This window comes from Agelaius tricolor, unplaced genomic scaffold, assembly GCF_023055355.1.
Source record: "Agelaius tricolor isolate 1412-34295 unplaced genomic scaffold, bAgeTri1.0.p SCAF_8, whole genome shotgun sequence".
NCBI lineage: Eukaryota > Metazoa > Chordata > Aves > Passeriformes > Icteridae > Agelaius > Agelaius tricolor.
Window position 1 is genome coordinate 31,809,998 of NW_027269268.1, and position 15,656 is coordinate 31,825,653.

The 15,656-nt window shown below is 39.0% G+C and overlaps 1 protein-coding gene across 6 annotated transcripts in view; it reads left to right on the forward strand.

The window, feature by feature from the left end:
* The window catches only part of STOX2 (storkhead box 2), a 143,998-nt gene that overhangs the window by 84,804 nt on the left and 43,538 nt on the right, over positions 1-15,656 (forward strand). For 2 of the 6 annotated variants that reach the window (XM_071432175.1, XM_071432172.1), the window contains exon 2: positions 13,211-13,309. The exons of the other annotated variants lie outside the window; for them this stretch is intronic. In XM_071432175.1, coding sequence (XP_071288276.1) covers positions 13,225-13,309 — 85 coding nt within the window. In that variant the 5' untranslated portion in view covers positions 13,211-13,224. The remainder of the gene's footprint in view (positions 1-13,210; positions 13,310-15,656) is intronic. 6 annotated transcript variants of the gene reach the window in all.

A 15,656-nucleotide genomic window follows, 5' to 3' on the forward strand; every position in this document is an offset into this window, starting at 1 on the left:
GACAACTGTGTGTGGTGATTCTTCCAGAGATTGTCTGTGTATGCACTGCACATGGTCCAGCCTTCCCAAGAGATCCACCATGCACATTCACTGATGCTCACAGGAATTGTCTTTTTGCTGTGTATGTACAAACCAACTTTGCTGCATGTACTGAGTGCCATAATATATTCATACATGTTTATATAATTTTACTTTATACATATATATTTATATGTATGTTCTTTTTAAGACTGCTCTTTTTAATCTCTACCCTTCTTGTGAAGATTTCTGTATATTACTTGTTAATGTAACATCAGAGCACATCCATTTAATATGTTTTACTTGAGGAGACTGTGTTTTATACCAATATGAGTGTATTTTGTTTATGCTTTGTGTACATCTGCAGGTGTTTATTTAGATGTGCATGCTGTTAGTAATTGTAATTGATGTTGGAGATGTGTTTTCTAACAAGAGTAAAATATAAACATTGAAAAAACAATGCAAATGGTATAAAATACAGGATAGAAAGCAGTAAATATGATAACAAGTGATGAAATTTTCATAATAGACTTCAGTTTAAAAAAAATTTAAGAATTTCCGCTCAGCACTCTGAATTTGTCACTTGTTTTATTTGCAGAACTGTTCTTAAACACCATTGTAGCTCTGAGATTCTCACAGGACATTGGTTTTCATCCATTCCAGTCCATGATCCAATCTGTCTAGTGAGTGCTTAATCAGAGTACCTCCAAAGTCCATGATTTTAGAGTCTGAAGCTACTATTCCACATTAAAAAAATAGCATTTTAAACTCTAGTGCACATTGAAAACATATCAAATGTCATTTGCAAGATTTGAAACCTTTTTTTTGTAAATTTTTGAAAAAAGTATGTGCTTTTAGTCTCTATTAGCTAATTTAGAAGCAGCAGCAAAGGTAAATTGTTAAATGTTTCATTTGGTTTCTCTAATTATAGGATCATTAAAAATCAGCTCATTTACCATGGGGTCAGATTCTTCTTTGTATACCAGTACAATTCTATTGATTTTTACCTGAGTTATTGCTAGTTTATGGTAGCATGAGAACAAAAGCAAGGCCGTTGAGTTCATTGCTGGCAACAGTAGGATGGTTTCTGTAGACAGAGCCAGGCAACAAAATTGGACTTCACTTGATGGTGCTCAGGGAAGACCAAGGATCATTTGCAGTATGAAAGCCATCAGGCTTTAGTCCTGCATTTATTAGTGGTGTTGGTTTATTCCTAATTGTCTGATTTAAAGGAAGATCATCACACTGCTGTGGAGTATCTCCCTTTGCAGTAGCTGTCATTGAAAGGGGTGCTGTCACTGCTGTGGCAGTGGTGCCCTCAGTGTGCTCTCCCATGTGCAGTGTAGGTGGCAATCCCCTGCTTGCACAGGGGTAAAAGGGAGGAGCTGTGGCTCTTGGTGCTCAGGTAGAGGGGAGGACCCTGAGGCACTTATGTCAAAAGCATGTTGGTGGACAGAAGGGGAAGACCTGGAGCCAGAAATGGTTACTGCTGAGTATTGTAGACTGTTCTAAAATCAGGGCAAGGTGCCTGATTTTGTGGTGTGATGTCATACCTTGCTGAAATGTGTGCTGGAGTGACATCACAAAGTTTGCCTTGCCTTCCCGTGATTCTGACCTGTGCCTTGCTGTCATTGCAATATGGCAGCCCCTCACCTTGATTTTACAGCAGAAAAGCAGGCAGAAAACTGAAGTATTCAATGGGAGAATTCTTTGAGTGGAGGTTGCAGGACTTTTCCCTGGTAGTTACAACGAGCTATTGAAGTGAAAAAAAAACCAGGAAGTCTTTGTGAGCTGTGTTTTCCATCCCTTTCTCTCATCTCTCCCTTCCAGGTAGTTTGATGTCTCTTTGTATGTCTGGGCTTTGGCTTCAGTCTTACCTCAGTACACCTTGTGGTGGGTCACCAAGACTTGTGGGAACATAACACCTTTGAGGCTGCTCCCCTCTCTGTCACATTTGCTTGAGGCTCTCCAAGAGCTGTGATATGGAAGAACAGTGCTAAGAGAGCCAGCAGTGTCACACCACACATTCCATTATGAAACCAAACTGTCCAAGAAGTTTACAAACATGTCTCCTCTGTGGGGATCCTGATTTTCAGATGTTATAATTTACTTAATAGTTAGGTTATAGAAAAATTATGGTTAGACCCAAAGCATTTTACTAAATGCAAAAGCTACCTTTAATCCCAATTTCATGTTCTCTTCACAAATTAACACATTCTTTTCTGATTTTCCCCTTTCCTCTTTCAGCAGTGGAGAGGAATAAGTTGGGTAACTGCTGGAAACCTGTAGGCTGTGCCCTCTGTTGTAAAGCATACGTGCTCCTTTCTGTTTGAAGCTAAAATAGTATATTTAATGCAGCATCAGGGGGAACATTGGATGTGTAAATATTACAGAAGCAGACCATAAATAAACTTGGAACATTCAGCAGCACTTCACAACACTGAAATGAAATATATGAAGTGCAGTGTTAGCAAATGTTTATATAAAACATGCTACAGTATTACATTGAACAATTATACCTCTCTTATCTCAGGCATTTATCTGGAGCTAAAGCCAAGTGGCTTGCAGGTTTAAGTTGCTCAGTATTTTTGAAGTGAGTGTGGTAATGACATATGCTAAGCAGCTGCATTTTATGTGTGAGCATTTTGGGTATTTTTCTTGGCCTGACTACTTTTATCTTTGAAGACACAAATGTAGTCAGAAGGAAAAGGCCAAAGTCTAATGAGTTTAATTGCAAGAACTGATGTTGGCACTTGCATTTAAATCTTCTCTTTAGTACTTGCATCTCAATTTTGCCATTTTTGGAAGTCTTTTGTATAGAAATACTAATATGAGTGTAAATCCTCTGCCAGCCCTCTTGTCACCTCTTTCACAGCCAAAAAGGGTTTGGATGGTATAGTCATGGGTGGGCTGGTGGGATTCTGAGATCCCTTGCACAAGGAGCTGATGACCTGCCACCAAGTCTGTCTGACCAAGCATTTGTGAAAGGATGGGTGTAGTGCAAGCTAATTTGTTGAATATATCATGGCTACTGCTGTGTTGAAAAATTGTAAAAGCTGCCTGAAACCAGTTCAGAGCAGCAGTGAGAGTATATAAAGAGTATATATATGGCTTCTTTAAAGTGATCTAGAAATCATAGTTATGCTCAGCTGTTTCTTGGTATGGGTGGGTTTCTTGTATTGGTTTTGTTCTTTGAAAAGGAAAAGACATAACCTGCTTTTGTAGATAAGAAATTCATGTTTGATGCATAGTTTTTTCATTTAGTGTGTGAATCACAAAAGTTGGAACCTTATGTTGCTTGTCATGCATTCATGATTAGAGAAGATGACCTCATTGCGTTTGCAGCTATAATTTACATGGAAAAATAGCATTAAGGATCAAATTAATATTGAATTGATAGCTGTTCTTATGGTAGTTCATCAAACAAGACCAGCCAGCTCTTCTTGTGATATTAGCAAATCTCTGTGCCTTGCCAGTAGTGCAAAGCTTGGAAATACTGTGGTCTGGCTTTGGAGGTCAAGGGAGGGATGTGCTTTCTGGTGATTCTCAGAGCATCAGCAGTATGGAACAAGTGAAGCCAAAAGTAGTGATGTGTGAGGGGATTTATAAGCTGTTTTTGGCAGGATTTATAGCCATTTTTTCTCAAAACGTCACTGACAAATCTTTCTCAGACCACGGAAACAAGTTGTATTTCAAAGACTGTGTCACCAAGAGAAAGAGACCATTTTTATTTGTTTCCTTTGCTGTTATCTTGTGGTGTCTGCTCAAACACCTTCATAAATCTCAGACTTTTGGTGATTTGACAGTGTCTCTATTCTGAATTTTTTTTTCAAAAGCCACTCTTTATATGCACTTCACCAGCAACTTTCAGATATTTTCCTGTTGCATTTGTAGAGTTTGACCTGTAAAATATCAGCAAGTATGAGCAGAATTTTGGAAAACTGTATCAAACCAATGATTTCGAGCTACTGTTATATCTGCTCTGCTTCTGGTTCTCAGGGATGAGAGTCCATCTGTGCAACATTTTTGCACCTGGCCTTTACCTTGGACCCTCCTGCTTTTATCTCACCCTCTCCTCTTCTGGGTGCTTGGTCCCACCCAATGACCCTGCTTTCTAGAAAAGCTTCCTTCCCACAACTTTGCCTTCTGCTGTTGTAAAACACAGGCAGAGCTAGAAGTACAAAGCAAGACCAGGTTTACTTTTACAGGGGAGTCAAAATAGAATGCTGACTAATCAACATAGGCAAGGTATCAAGATCTATTGGATTTGGGAGTACAATCAATTTCTCCTCAAGGTGGAGAGTATAATACTGTGAATAATAAAATACTGTATTTGGAGAGAGAATATTTTTGATTTTTGTATTAGTGGGTGGTGTGCATTTATGTACTGTCTTTATATGGATTCATTTACTTATGCCCAAAAGCAGTAGTGCTTTCCTCACACATAGTCAGGATCTTTTTTACTGGGATCCAATGCAGTGCAAATCAGTATCTTCTCAGTAGAGATCAACAAGAAGTCATAGCAAGTTCAATCTATTTTGAGGTTTTCTTGCTATCTTTTTATTAAAAACCAGCTTAATTTGAAAATCAAAACCAAATATTGTGCACCAATCATCAGCATGACTCATTTTGTGATTTGTGGGTAAGTTGTTTTGTTGATTTTGCTGATTTGAAGCTTTATGGTTTGGGGGAGAGTTAAGGTAGTTGCATTTATTGTTTGCACAAGCAGTGTGATATTTTGTCTGGAGATGACAGTGGTATGTTCAATTAACAGTTTAAAACTACTTAAGTAACAGTTTAAAACTACAAAATACCTGTTTGTTAGGGAAAAGTCACTAGCCAAAAGCTATAGCAAAATGATCTTGAATTTTTTAAACTAACAAACAAACTTAATCCCAGAAATACAAATTCAGGTGTAGCATCTAGGATACTGTTGTTCCCCCATTTTTAGGCCATTCATTAGAAAGAAAGAAAATAAAAAAGAAACCAGGAGTAAAAGCCTAAATACTCTGACTTTCAATCATTCTTCTGTGCAAAAATATTTTTTTTAGATCACGAGGCTCACTTAGGTTGCACTTAAGCTCTAGTGGCAAGAGTACTTGTTCAGGATTTAGTGCATTCAGGATTTTAAAGTAGTTGAATCAGACTTTTATATTTGAACTAAAATAAATTGGCATATGGCAAGTGGAAGAACATATAACCACTCTGCTGCCTCAAAATTCTTTTGAGGTCAAGAATTTGAAAACAGGAACCTATAGTGCAGTTTGTGAATACAATAGGAACAGCTGGTGCTCAGCACTTTTGAAAATGAGGTCACTTTATTCTTGGTTGAAATGTGCAAAATGGGTCATCTGGGCATAGGCTTAAGACAAAGGCTGAGCACGTGGCCATTTATAACCAAGTTGTCCATGTTTCCAGAACTAGTTGGTTAAAAGGATTCAGTGAAACAAGGAAACACTGGGATAGGTCTGCACTTTCCCAACTTTTGGAAGCATAGCTCCTTATCATCTACCAGGACAATAAATCACTGCCATGTATTTTCAAAGATCTGCTAATGCTGAGGATGACATCATCCATATTTTCCACAGTCACCCCTCCCTCTGATGCCTTTCTGCTCGTCCTTCACATAACCTACTTTAGGAAACACTGCTCTATTGTACAGTCCTTGGGAACGCTGCCTCTCCACCAGTCTCAGCCCTGGGACTTCTCTGGTCCTGCCAGCAAAACAAAGGAGAAAATCCCAAACATGCACAAACTCTGTAGCATCACTAGCAAAATCTAACAGTGCATTAGGCAAGATAACAAAAACACTACTTAGATCTGACTTATGATTTTTCATTATAAATATTCTGTTAAAAATATACATAGGTTAATGGCATCAAGGACACATTTTACACTTTTGTTAATTGAACAGCTGTTGCTAACACATCCAAGATGATAGCATGAGTCATAGGATACAGGTATATTGAATTGGCAAATTTGAGACTGATACTGGCTGCTGTTGAGTGTTTTATGACATGCATAAGAAGTTTGGCATGAGAACTTTTATTGCATTCAATAAGAGTGTGCAGGCTCTTCCAGACCCTGCCTCCAGTCATCCCAATAGCCTGTACAGACTGGCATTTGAATGAGCACCTGGAAGTATCAAGATCATAGGAAAAATTCACATTGGAATGGATCCCGGGTGATTGCAGTCCACCCTCTTCCATGTGAGGCCATGCCATTCCTCTCAAAAGGAGTTGAATCTTTGTGCTCAAACAATGCTTTTTAAATCAAAGTAAATTCTATTAATTTATTTGGGGAGCATTACATGCAAATCACATTGCTAAAGTACTACATGCAAAGCCCATGCTAAAGTAAAGTTAATTCAAGGACTACTCATTTTGTCATTAATGATCTTGCCTAGAAGAGTATTTTGTTAAACCTAGCCATTTATTGCTTTAGTTGCAAAAATAATGATTTTATTGATTGCATAACACTTCTGTGTCTTTGTTTGCATTTTTCATGCAGTTTCAGGACTTGTTGATGTTTCTTGGCCCAAGACAGTATGTAGTTACATTGGAAAGAATAAACAAAGCAGAAGGGGAAAACACCACCCTGTTCTCAAATCCTGTGTATTTTGTCTCTGAAGGTGGACTTGTGCTGGAATTATTCAGGGCTGCATCTCATAGCTAGCACCACATTTCAGATGAGCCCATGGGAATGCTTCTCATTATTTTCTTATAACTGTAAGTTTAATTTACTGAGGCAGGCTTGAAGATTGCCTTTGTATGAGTGAGGTGATTTGCCTGTCTAAACCAGGCTTACATTTTGGCTAGTCTTTAACAAGAGCTGTCAAAACGAGCGTGGAGGAACACAACAAAGTGGTGATAGCAGCAGTACAAGGAGTTCTGGACTGGAAAAGCAGAATGCAATTAGACATTTCCATGGCTGGCAAAGTGCAGTGAGTACTAAGCTGGGATATCAGCACACATTGCTGCAGAACAATGGTGCTTCTTTGATGGAAGGAAACACTTTTCAAATCCAAACCTATAACACACATGGTACAACATGTGTGTTATAGGTTTGGATTTGAAAAGTGTTTCCCTTCTCTCAGAGAAACTTTCACTGAACATTGATGTGATAAATGGCAGCTAAGTACTTAATATGAAGATGCATAACAGGTTGGGGTTTTTTCTCTGTACCACAAGTCAGTCAAAAATAAAGAAATACTACTTTCTGATACCATGTGGCTTTATTACTTTCAGTTTTACCAGTGGAGGAAAGTGCTTAAAAAGTGCAGAAGATTCCCACAGTGTCTTTCTTGTTTCAGAGGTCTGGCTTGGATGAATTGCTGCACTGAAGTGTAATTAATCACTAGCTGCAAGATGGAACAAGGGTGGCTGGCATAGCAGATAGAAGAAAAATTGTCTGCAGGATGCACAGATGCATGGGCCATGTCTGGAGGAGCACTGGTGTTGTCTGTCTTGCTGTCATGACATGAATTGTGTCTCTCTTTTGACTTCATCCCAAGTTTGAGTAGTTTTCAGGTAATGAGGGAGGCTGTTCCAGCTTTTGCAATCACTGTAATTGATTCTGGCTTGGCAGAAGAGATATTTAAAGAGTAATGGTAGTATTTAGTAGTCATTTGTATTTAATTTCATCCTTAGTTGAAACTGTTGTTGAATTAATGAATATAACACTCTTTAGGATATCAGGTGTAGTCTTTCAAGTCCTTGCAGAAGTTGCATGCTAAAGAAGTCATGTTTAATGCGGATCCTGCTTAGAAAAGAGCAGTGTCTGGCATCCCTGCAGTACCTTTTATGTGACCATATTTTCTTTATTAATCAGAGTTGAAAGCTTTGTGCATGTGTTATGTGGATAAAACTCTGTGTCCTACAAAAATAGAGCAGTGATTTAGGAACTTGGTATTTCCCTTGAGATGGGACATTTTCTTTTAAACTTTCTGTGCAGCCAAGACTTGAAAGCAGCCCTTCAGAAAAGCCCTTCAATACAGGTAGGCTGCAAGCCAATTCTAGTTTTGCTGTAAATATTGTCATTGAAAACCTTTGAACTGCTTGTGTCCACTTAATGTGGAACAAGAGGGATAGAGCTGTGTCTCAAAGCCTGTGATCTGCTTGAAAATAAACTGTCCTGAGCACAGAGACCATAAAGCAGTTTTAGGCATGCCTTTAGAGGACAGTGCACAAGCTCTGAGTTGGGTGACTATTAGGAAAAAAAAAGGTGTGTTCTGGGATAAGACTTCTGCATGCAACTTCAGGGAGACGGTTGAGATCAAACCTTTCTGAGACCACAGAGCAGGGCAAAGGGAAGGGCCCAGAGGCGATCCAAAGTTGCCTCCACCAATCTCTGGTAAGCAGCAACAAAAGGAGACTAGAGCAAACCTAGAGTGTGGGTATCTGTGCTGCAAAAAGAAAGACTGTAAAATCCATTGCCTTGGATTGTAAACTTAGGCATTTTAAGCACAAACAGCTCACTGCCTACCAACTGCTTAGGTCAAACATAGGGCGCTTTGCTTCCTTAAGATAATGACTGAGTAACAGCTCTGATGTCTTCCCCTGTGAAATGCAGTGTTGCTGCTTGCCATACTCAGTCTTGGATGATTTGTCAAACCCCTTGATTCAAACAATATTCAGGGTGTAATTAGCATTGTCTGCAATGTTCTAGTGTTAACTGTCATAAGAAATATTACTGAACATCTTACCTGTGCTAAAATCTTATTCACATGCTTCAGACCTCCCCCCCAACACTTATGTTGACTGCAGAAGAAAAGTTAACAAGTAATGCATGTTTGCGTGGATGTGTACATATCACAAGTACACAGACATGTTTGATGCTGCACTTTTTCTCTTTTCTGTGCAGTTTTTGTACATTCTCTACTATTTAGTTTGTTTCAATGCAACTTACTGGGATACTGAACACTGCATCTCCTTTGTTGGGTTTTTATAGTATTTTCACATTTTTATTTGAAAGCTGTGGGGGCCTATGTAGATTCTTTGTCATGCATATGAGCACATTATACAGGCTTACTTTATTCTATCTCCATGAGTCTTAAGTGTTTTCTGTCTTCTGCTTTTTGTGCTAAATGCTAAATCACATGCATGATGCTTTCGTTCTCATTTTGTGGACAGATGACTCCCAAACTCTTGAGACCCTTCGTAATTCCCCTTGTCATTACGAATACTTAAATCAATATGTATTTTTAGAAGCATTGCCTTATGTATCAGCACAAAATTTGCTTCAAATACTCTTGGAGAGCATGCACAATGTTTTGTTTATGTTGCTACAGTGGATTTTCATTCTTATTTCATTTAAGTAATACAGTTTTGCCCAACAATTATATTCTAGTTCTTCAAATGCTTGGTGTCAGATGCTTTTGTCTTAGTCTTTTTCAAGGGTATTTTGTCCAACAAACTTAAGTCTTTGCTGTTTTAAATTGATTTTCAGAGTAATTCTTAGGTATCTAAAAATACTTGTAAAAATAATTGTAGTTTGATTCTGAGAGGAAACAGTGGGAAGGACCAAGAGACAATTTCTTAGGACCCATAATGACAGTGAAGTTTTGGTTTAGCCTGACCTCTGCTGGGTAAGTCTTGGACTTGGCTCTTCCTCACTATCCCAACACAGCACTGCTCTCCATACTGTCAGTGACCTGTCCATGACCAGCAATTCAAGTCTTGACTCTACAAGTACAGAGACTTCACCTGAATTCAGGTGCCTGATGTGTTGCTGAGGAGAAAATGCCCTTCTATTCTTGTTGTACTTATTTATTTTTTATTGCACTTGGATACCTGTTGTGCTGGGCACATAAAATAAGGGATTGTAAATGCTGCAAAGTCTTAAACTCTATGTACTGAAAGAGAAATAAGATGCAAAAGAGATGGAGGAGCAAAATATATGCAGAATAAAATATTCTGCATTTTATACTGCCATTAAATTCTGTCAGTGAAATAATAGTGCAGCAAAGAAGAATCCAGATTATTAACTATTGTGTGCAAGAGAAACCTCACTTTGAAATTTGGGTAGTGTGGAAGAAATCATCCTTTGGGAGCCTGGGAGCTCTTATTCCCTCTTTTTGCAGCATAGCCATTACCTTCCTAATCCCTGTGTGTAACAGCTGAGTTAAAAACAATTTCTATAAATGATACATTCATTGAATTGATTTTTGTTTTAAAACTATCAAGAAGGCAAAAAGAGATAGGAGTAATTCTTAAACTTTGATCATTCAACCATTGTTTGATAATAGGAACCTGTGTGTGTGTGCATGTGTGTGTTAGGGAGTGTGTGTATATAAATGGAGAAAACTGTTGGTACAATAGAGCCTGTCCACTCTGAAATGAATAGTCCTGTCAGCAGTGAGGATGTAGGATGTTGTTTATCATTTAGGTCACCTCTTTCTATTGATTTGATGTTAATCCCTGTTTTCCCAAGATGTTGGGAGAGCAATGGGCATTGCCTGTCTGCCTCCCAGTCTTTGTGGCTACCAGCAGGGCCAGAAGGGTCCTACCACAGTACCAGGTCAAATCCCTCATGGTCTGCAAGGAGAGACTCGGTAATGTTTGCCTGAGGGTTGTTCAAGACAAAGCTGGTTTACAGACCTGATACCTGTCATCACTAAGGAAGGGAAAAGGGAAAAAATGGAAATGTGGGGTACCATATTCTCACGTGTCAGTTTGACTTGACTGGGCGGTGCTGTAAGGGAAATGGTGTGCATTCGCTGTTGTGGCACGTGTTCAGTATGCATCACTGTGCTGGGTGGTGGGGATGTAAGTGATACTTGTTTTATGAGGTATTATGGAACTTTGAGAACCTGTTAAAAGCTATGACTATAACTTGCTAATCTTTTTTTTTCCTGAGAACTGACACCTAGAGACTGTGAAACTAGCTTGATTTGTTAACAAGTTAAAACACTGGAAGGGAAAAAAAAACCCAAAACTTTTTAAGGTTAATTCTAGCTGCTTGTACTCAGTTGTATTATTCTTTAAATATGTAAAGTAAGGGATGTCCTAGTGCATGGGGAAATAGGGCTTCTCATTTCTAATTAAGCTTATATTCCTCGTGTGGAGGTACAAGCTCTACTGTGAAGAGAATGGGGTTCATGGAAGTGTAATACCTGGTTGTGTATTCTCAGGAGACGTTATGCCTGTGTAACTAAATGTATAACAAGCAATAGAGATTGGTAACCCATGGAGGCAACCACTGGAAAATTAAGTTACCTCTCAGGTAGATTACACGCCTAGACTGGGAGAGATTATGGGTAGATATTAACAGCATATTGAGCTGATTGCTGACACAGAGCTGGTTCCCTTTTTTTCTTGATTTTGTACCTAAATTACACCCTGATAGTTGACCAAGAAAGAAAAATAAAATATAAAAAACCCCTCAAAACAATCCTCCAGCCCCCAAACCTACCCAGCCCCTCCAAACCAACAAACAAAAACCTGAAAATGACCAAACCTCCAATCTCCAAAAAAGTTTTTGAGAATCAGCTTTGGGTAGTGGGTTGTGGGAATGAAGTGAAGGTGCTGCTACCTGGGAGGAATTCTGACTTCTGCTGTAAACTGAGCAGAAATTCTTCCTCTCCACACTGTCAGGTTATCCTGTGATTAGCAGTGCTGAGCAGCATTTGGAGGCTGTAGATTCCACTCTGCTTCCAGTCCTGCCATTATCCAGGCCAGCAGCAGAGGCCTGTATCCAAACATGCTTGGAAAATGTGTTCAGGATGCCTGTTTAGCAGTGGTTCACATGGCCATCCACAGAGGGCCATCCTTTCATTCCCATAGCCAGCTGAAGAGCTTGTCAGTTCTGTCTCTTTGGTCTGGGTAGCCAAGGGTGCTGATGCTTGTTTGCTTGTAGGTCTGTGCTGATCATAGATTCGGTTTGCTTTGAAGGAAAATCATTTTCCAGACACCTTCCCCTTAAAAATTCAGGGCTTCATAATGCATGGTGTCAGCATCTACTGGAAACCTGCTCAGGATAGGTCTCTCTCTCACCTTTTACTTTAAATCTTTTGGTTTTTTGCCTTTCAGCTTAAATTTTAAAAATTACATCCATTTCCGTAAAGCTGTAGATGTTTTTTCTCTCATGAGTTTAAAAACTGTCTTTATTTTTTCTTCATAACTGTTTAGATCCCTTCCTGCTCCCCCTCTACTCCTGCTTCCTTCATTTTCCATCTCATTCTGGAAGAGCGTTTCCCTTTATTATATCATGTGCGCTCTTGTGTGCTCTTTTGCTGTCCCCCATCACTATCAGCCCTCCCCTCATCCTTTCAGGCAGGATAGAGCACACTTCTAGTTACCTGTACTTTTTATCTTCTTTCTGAATCTTAAGCAGAGCTTTTCTGATCTCTCTGTGTGTTCTGGAGCAGAACATGCCAGGATCAGGACAGGGTGAGGCTGAAAGTGAAATCACGGAAGCAATGATTGAGAGTCATCTTGAAAGTAAAAAGTTAACTTTGTGATTCATTATCTTCTTTACAAGAGCTGGAAGGTTCTTTCCATGTTTGTACATTTAAAGTGCTTGCATTTTGAATGAGCTCAGGAGATTATTTGAAGATGCAAGATGCTGGGATGAGAGTTTCAAATGCATTGTTCGAGCACATTTATGAGCTTTGGAGTCTGGCATTTGTCACATCAAAACATTTAAATTGTTCTCTGTTTTTTTGGTTTTGTTGGGTTTTCCTTTTTTTTGTTTTTTTTTTTTCTTCTTTTGAAAGAGGTGCAGAGGGGGTTAGTCAAAGAATAGGGATAATGGCTTTAAGAAACGGAAATAGTTTGTGTGAATAATTCCAGAAGCAGATCCTTATTCAGGCATTATTAGAAACACATTTTAAATCACTTTCACCCATATATTATTGTGTGCATCCTTTGAGTTTATAATAGAAGGTGGTACAAAATCAACTCCTAATATAAGGAGTTCTCTTTCTGAAGAGGTTGCATGGCAGCATCTGGGGTATTCCTGAAGGATCATAATTTTTTTTCCTCTTTTTTTTCCTTTTCACGTGCTCAGAATTTACCTGGATTATTGTGGCAACTTTCTACAAAAGTACAAAATCCTGTTAGATAAAGCAGAGGTTCAGGATGAAGTTGCTAGCCTAAATCCTTTTCTGCTTCTGAAAGTTTACCTGTGTCTCAGTTTACTGCACTTTCAGAAAGTTGGTGCTGCTTTTTAATGGACATTTTATTTTTTTCAGCTAATAGCTGGTTAATGAATAGCCCTGACTGTTGCAAGGTTACAAGAATGATGCATCCAATACAAGAGAGGCATTTGGAACATGGGGACATTTCCAGTGGTATGTCTGCCTTGTTTTGTGAGACACTATTTATCATTAAATTGACATTTAAAACAGCTGGTGTTAGGTGCTTCACTTTGTGACAGGCAGGAATTATGTCACAGGGCTTGTCTCTTTTACATATTGGTAATAGATAATGAATATTAAATGATGCTATTAAGGATCTGGGCTCCAATAAGAGGCAATAGAAAGACTTCTGGATAATCTACTGTTGACAGCAGACCTCAGGCATAAGATCACAGAAATTACAGAAAAATGTCTGGATGTTGTGTTCAGGTTTCAAGAACCTGTCCACCAGTTGGATCTTCTTTTCACAATGCTTGTGTATAATTGATATTTGGTATGCTCTCAAGCAGTGAGAAAATGACAGCTTTTCATGGGCTTTGAGCATTGATGAGCTTTAAGACAAAACCACAGCAGATCTTTAAAACAGTTTGGGAACATGCAACCAAAACTTGTTTTTCCAGGGTATTTTTGTATACTTTAGAAATGGGCATTACAGAATGCTTTGCTTAGTATGATTTGTTCACTTCCAGAAAGGTTACCCTTTCAGATCCCTTGAGCATCAAAGTAGGAACAAACTGAGAGCTGGCAGTCCCTTCCTACCTAAATGCTTGGTTAGGTGCCCCAAATCTTCTTCCCAGGAGCAAATTGTCTGCTCCCGAGACTCCCACCTCATTCACGGAAGTTGCTTAATCTGCAGCATTGTACTAGCTCCAGCCTGACCTGAAAAACCCTGCTAGCTTCACATTCTTCCAGCAGCAAGCCTGTGCTGCTAAGCTTGTCAGTGTCCTTCGGAGCCAATAAGCAACTTGAAAGGTGGGGAGGATGAAATCATGCTCTAGACAACATTGCCATTCTGGTTCCTTTGCTTGTGGCATGATGTTATCACTTCAGAATCAAGATGGAAATTCCAAAAAAATATTTTCAAAGCAGTCCTGCTGCCCTGCAGGGGTTTGTCTTAATGCTTGCTCCTTTGTAGCCTGTTTTCCAGGTATTCAGATGCTTTTCCAACTAGCATCCTTCCCACAGCTGCCTTCTGGTAGGGGCCTGATTCTGAAGGTAGATGCACTTGGGGTCTTTGAGTCCCACCTCTTGCAACTGCTGCAGGTGACCGTTATACCTTTCCATAAGTGATCAATTTTTAAACCAAATTTTGTCCCCACTGTTCCTCTTAAAAGACTCTGCCATCACTCACTGCTGTCATGGTCTCAGCTCCAGTGTGGATTTGCTGTTTGCTGAAACTGCTGTTTTCTGGGTGACGCATGGTGAGTGTCTCCCCAGTGCTGGCTGACTTGGATCCTTACCATTTGTTCTGCCTAAATGCATAGCTCAGCCTAAAGAGTAGCAAACTTCTGTGGTGTAAAAATTAGGTATTTTTTAAGGTTTACATTTTAACTGAGAAGAAGGATTGTTTAGACGGTCACATTAGATGCTGAGTAAGTTTTTGGAGAGAATCTGTTCCATAGTATGTCAGCTGTTTCCTTTTGGTTTCTTTTCAGCTTGTTTTCTGTGTGAGTGTGATGAACAAGATCTCTGTCTCAGACTTAAAATATTCTGCTTTCTTCTTGTAACATTTCTTCAAGCTTTTTTTTCTCCTTCTTGCATGCATGAAGTACTTAATGCCCTCCATCTGTATGAAAATGTTTTGTATATAATTCTAAAAGCTCCCTTAGGACTGTAGACTTTTTTTAAATGAAGCAATTTAAACATTTTCCACACAAATGGGCACTTGGGGCAAATGTCATTATAAAAATCGTTAGAATATTTGTTAGATATTTTCACAGATTATTGTAGGGGTTTTTTTTATTTTTTTTTCTCTTTCAAGACCTGCCTCTCCAGTCACAGTGGAAATTGCAAGTTAGAGAGAGTCAGCATGATTTATGTTACTGGCAGAGCAGTAAGGCGTTTGTAAGGCTGGGAAGGCAGACATTAATAAGGAAGAGAAACAATAGACAGTCTTCTCTGCCTCAGTCAACATGGTGCAGGTGTTGAGGCTGATGTAATGCTGTTCCTGCTTTCCTACTCTGAATTGTACATACATATTTATAAACACATGCGAGTCAATCAAGACTTGTGTTCACAAGATAAATTAATCTCACACAGATTGAGATACAGAACAAGGCAAAAACGCTTCAATCCAGCTCAGACTAAATGAAAGTTTTCATTTTAAACGAATGTGTTAAGATTCTCAAGTTTCACATGAGGAAATACATGATACTGGATGTTCTTGTAAGGACATATGTTGAAACTTGTTTTGTAAAATTTGAGGCTTGCATACTGTTGACTAGTAGACAGAGGCTCTATTTTGTGGAGGTTTTGGGATTCTAAGGAAATTGTTTTCTGA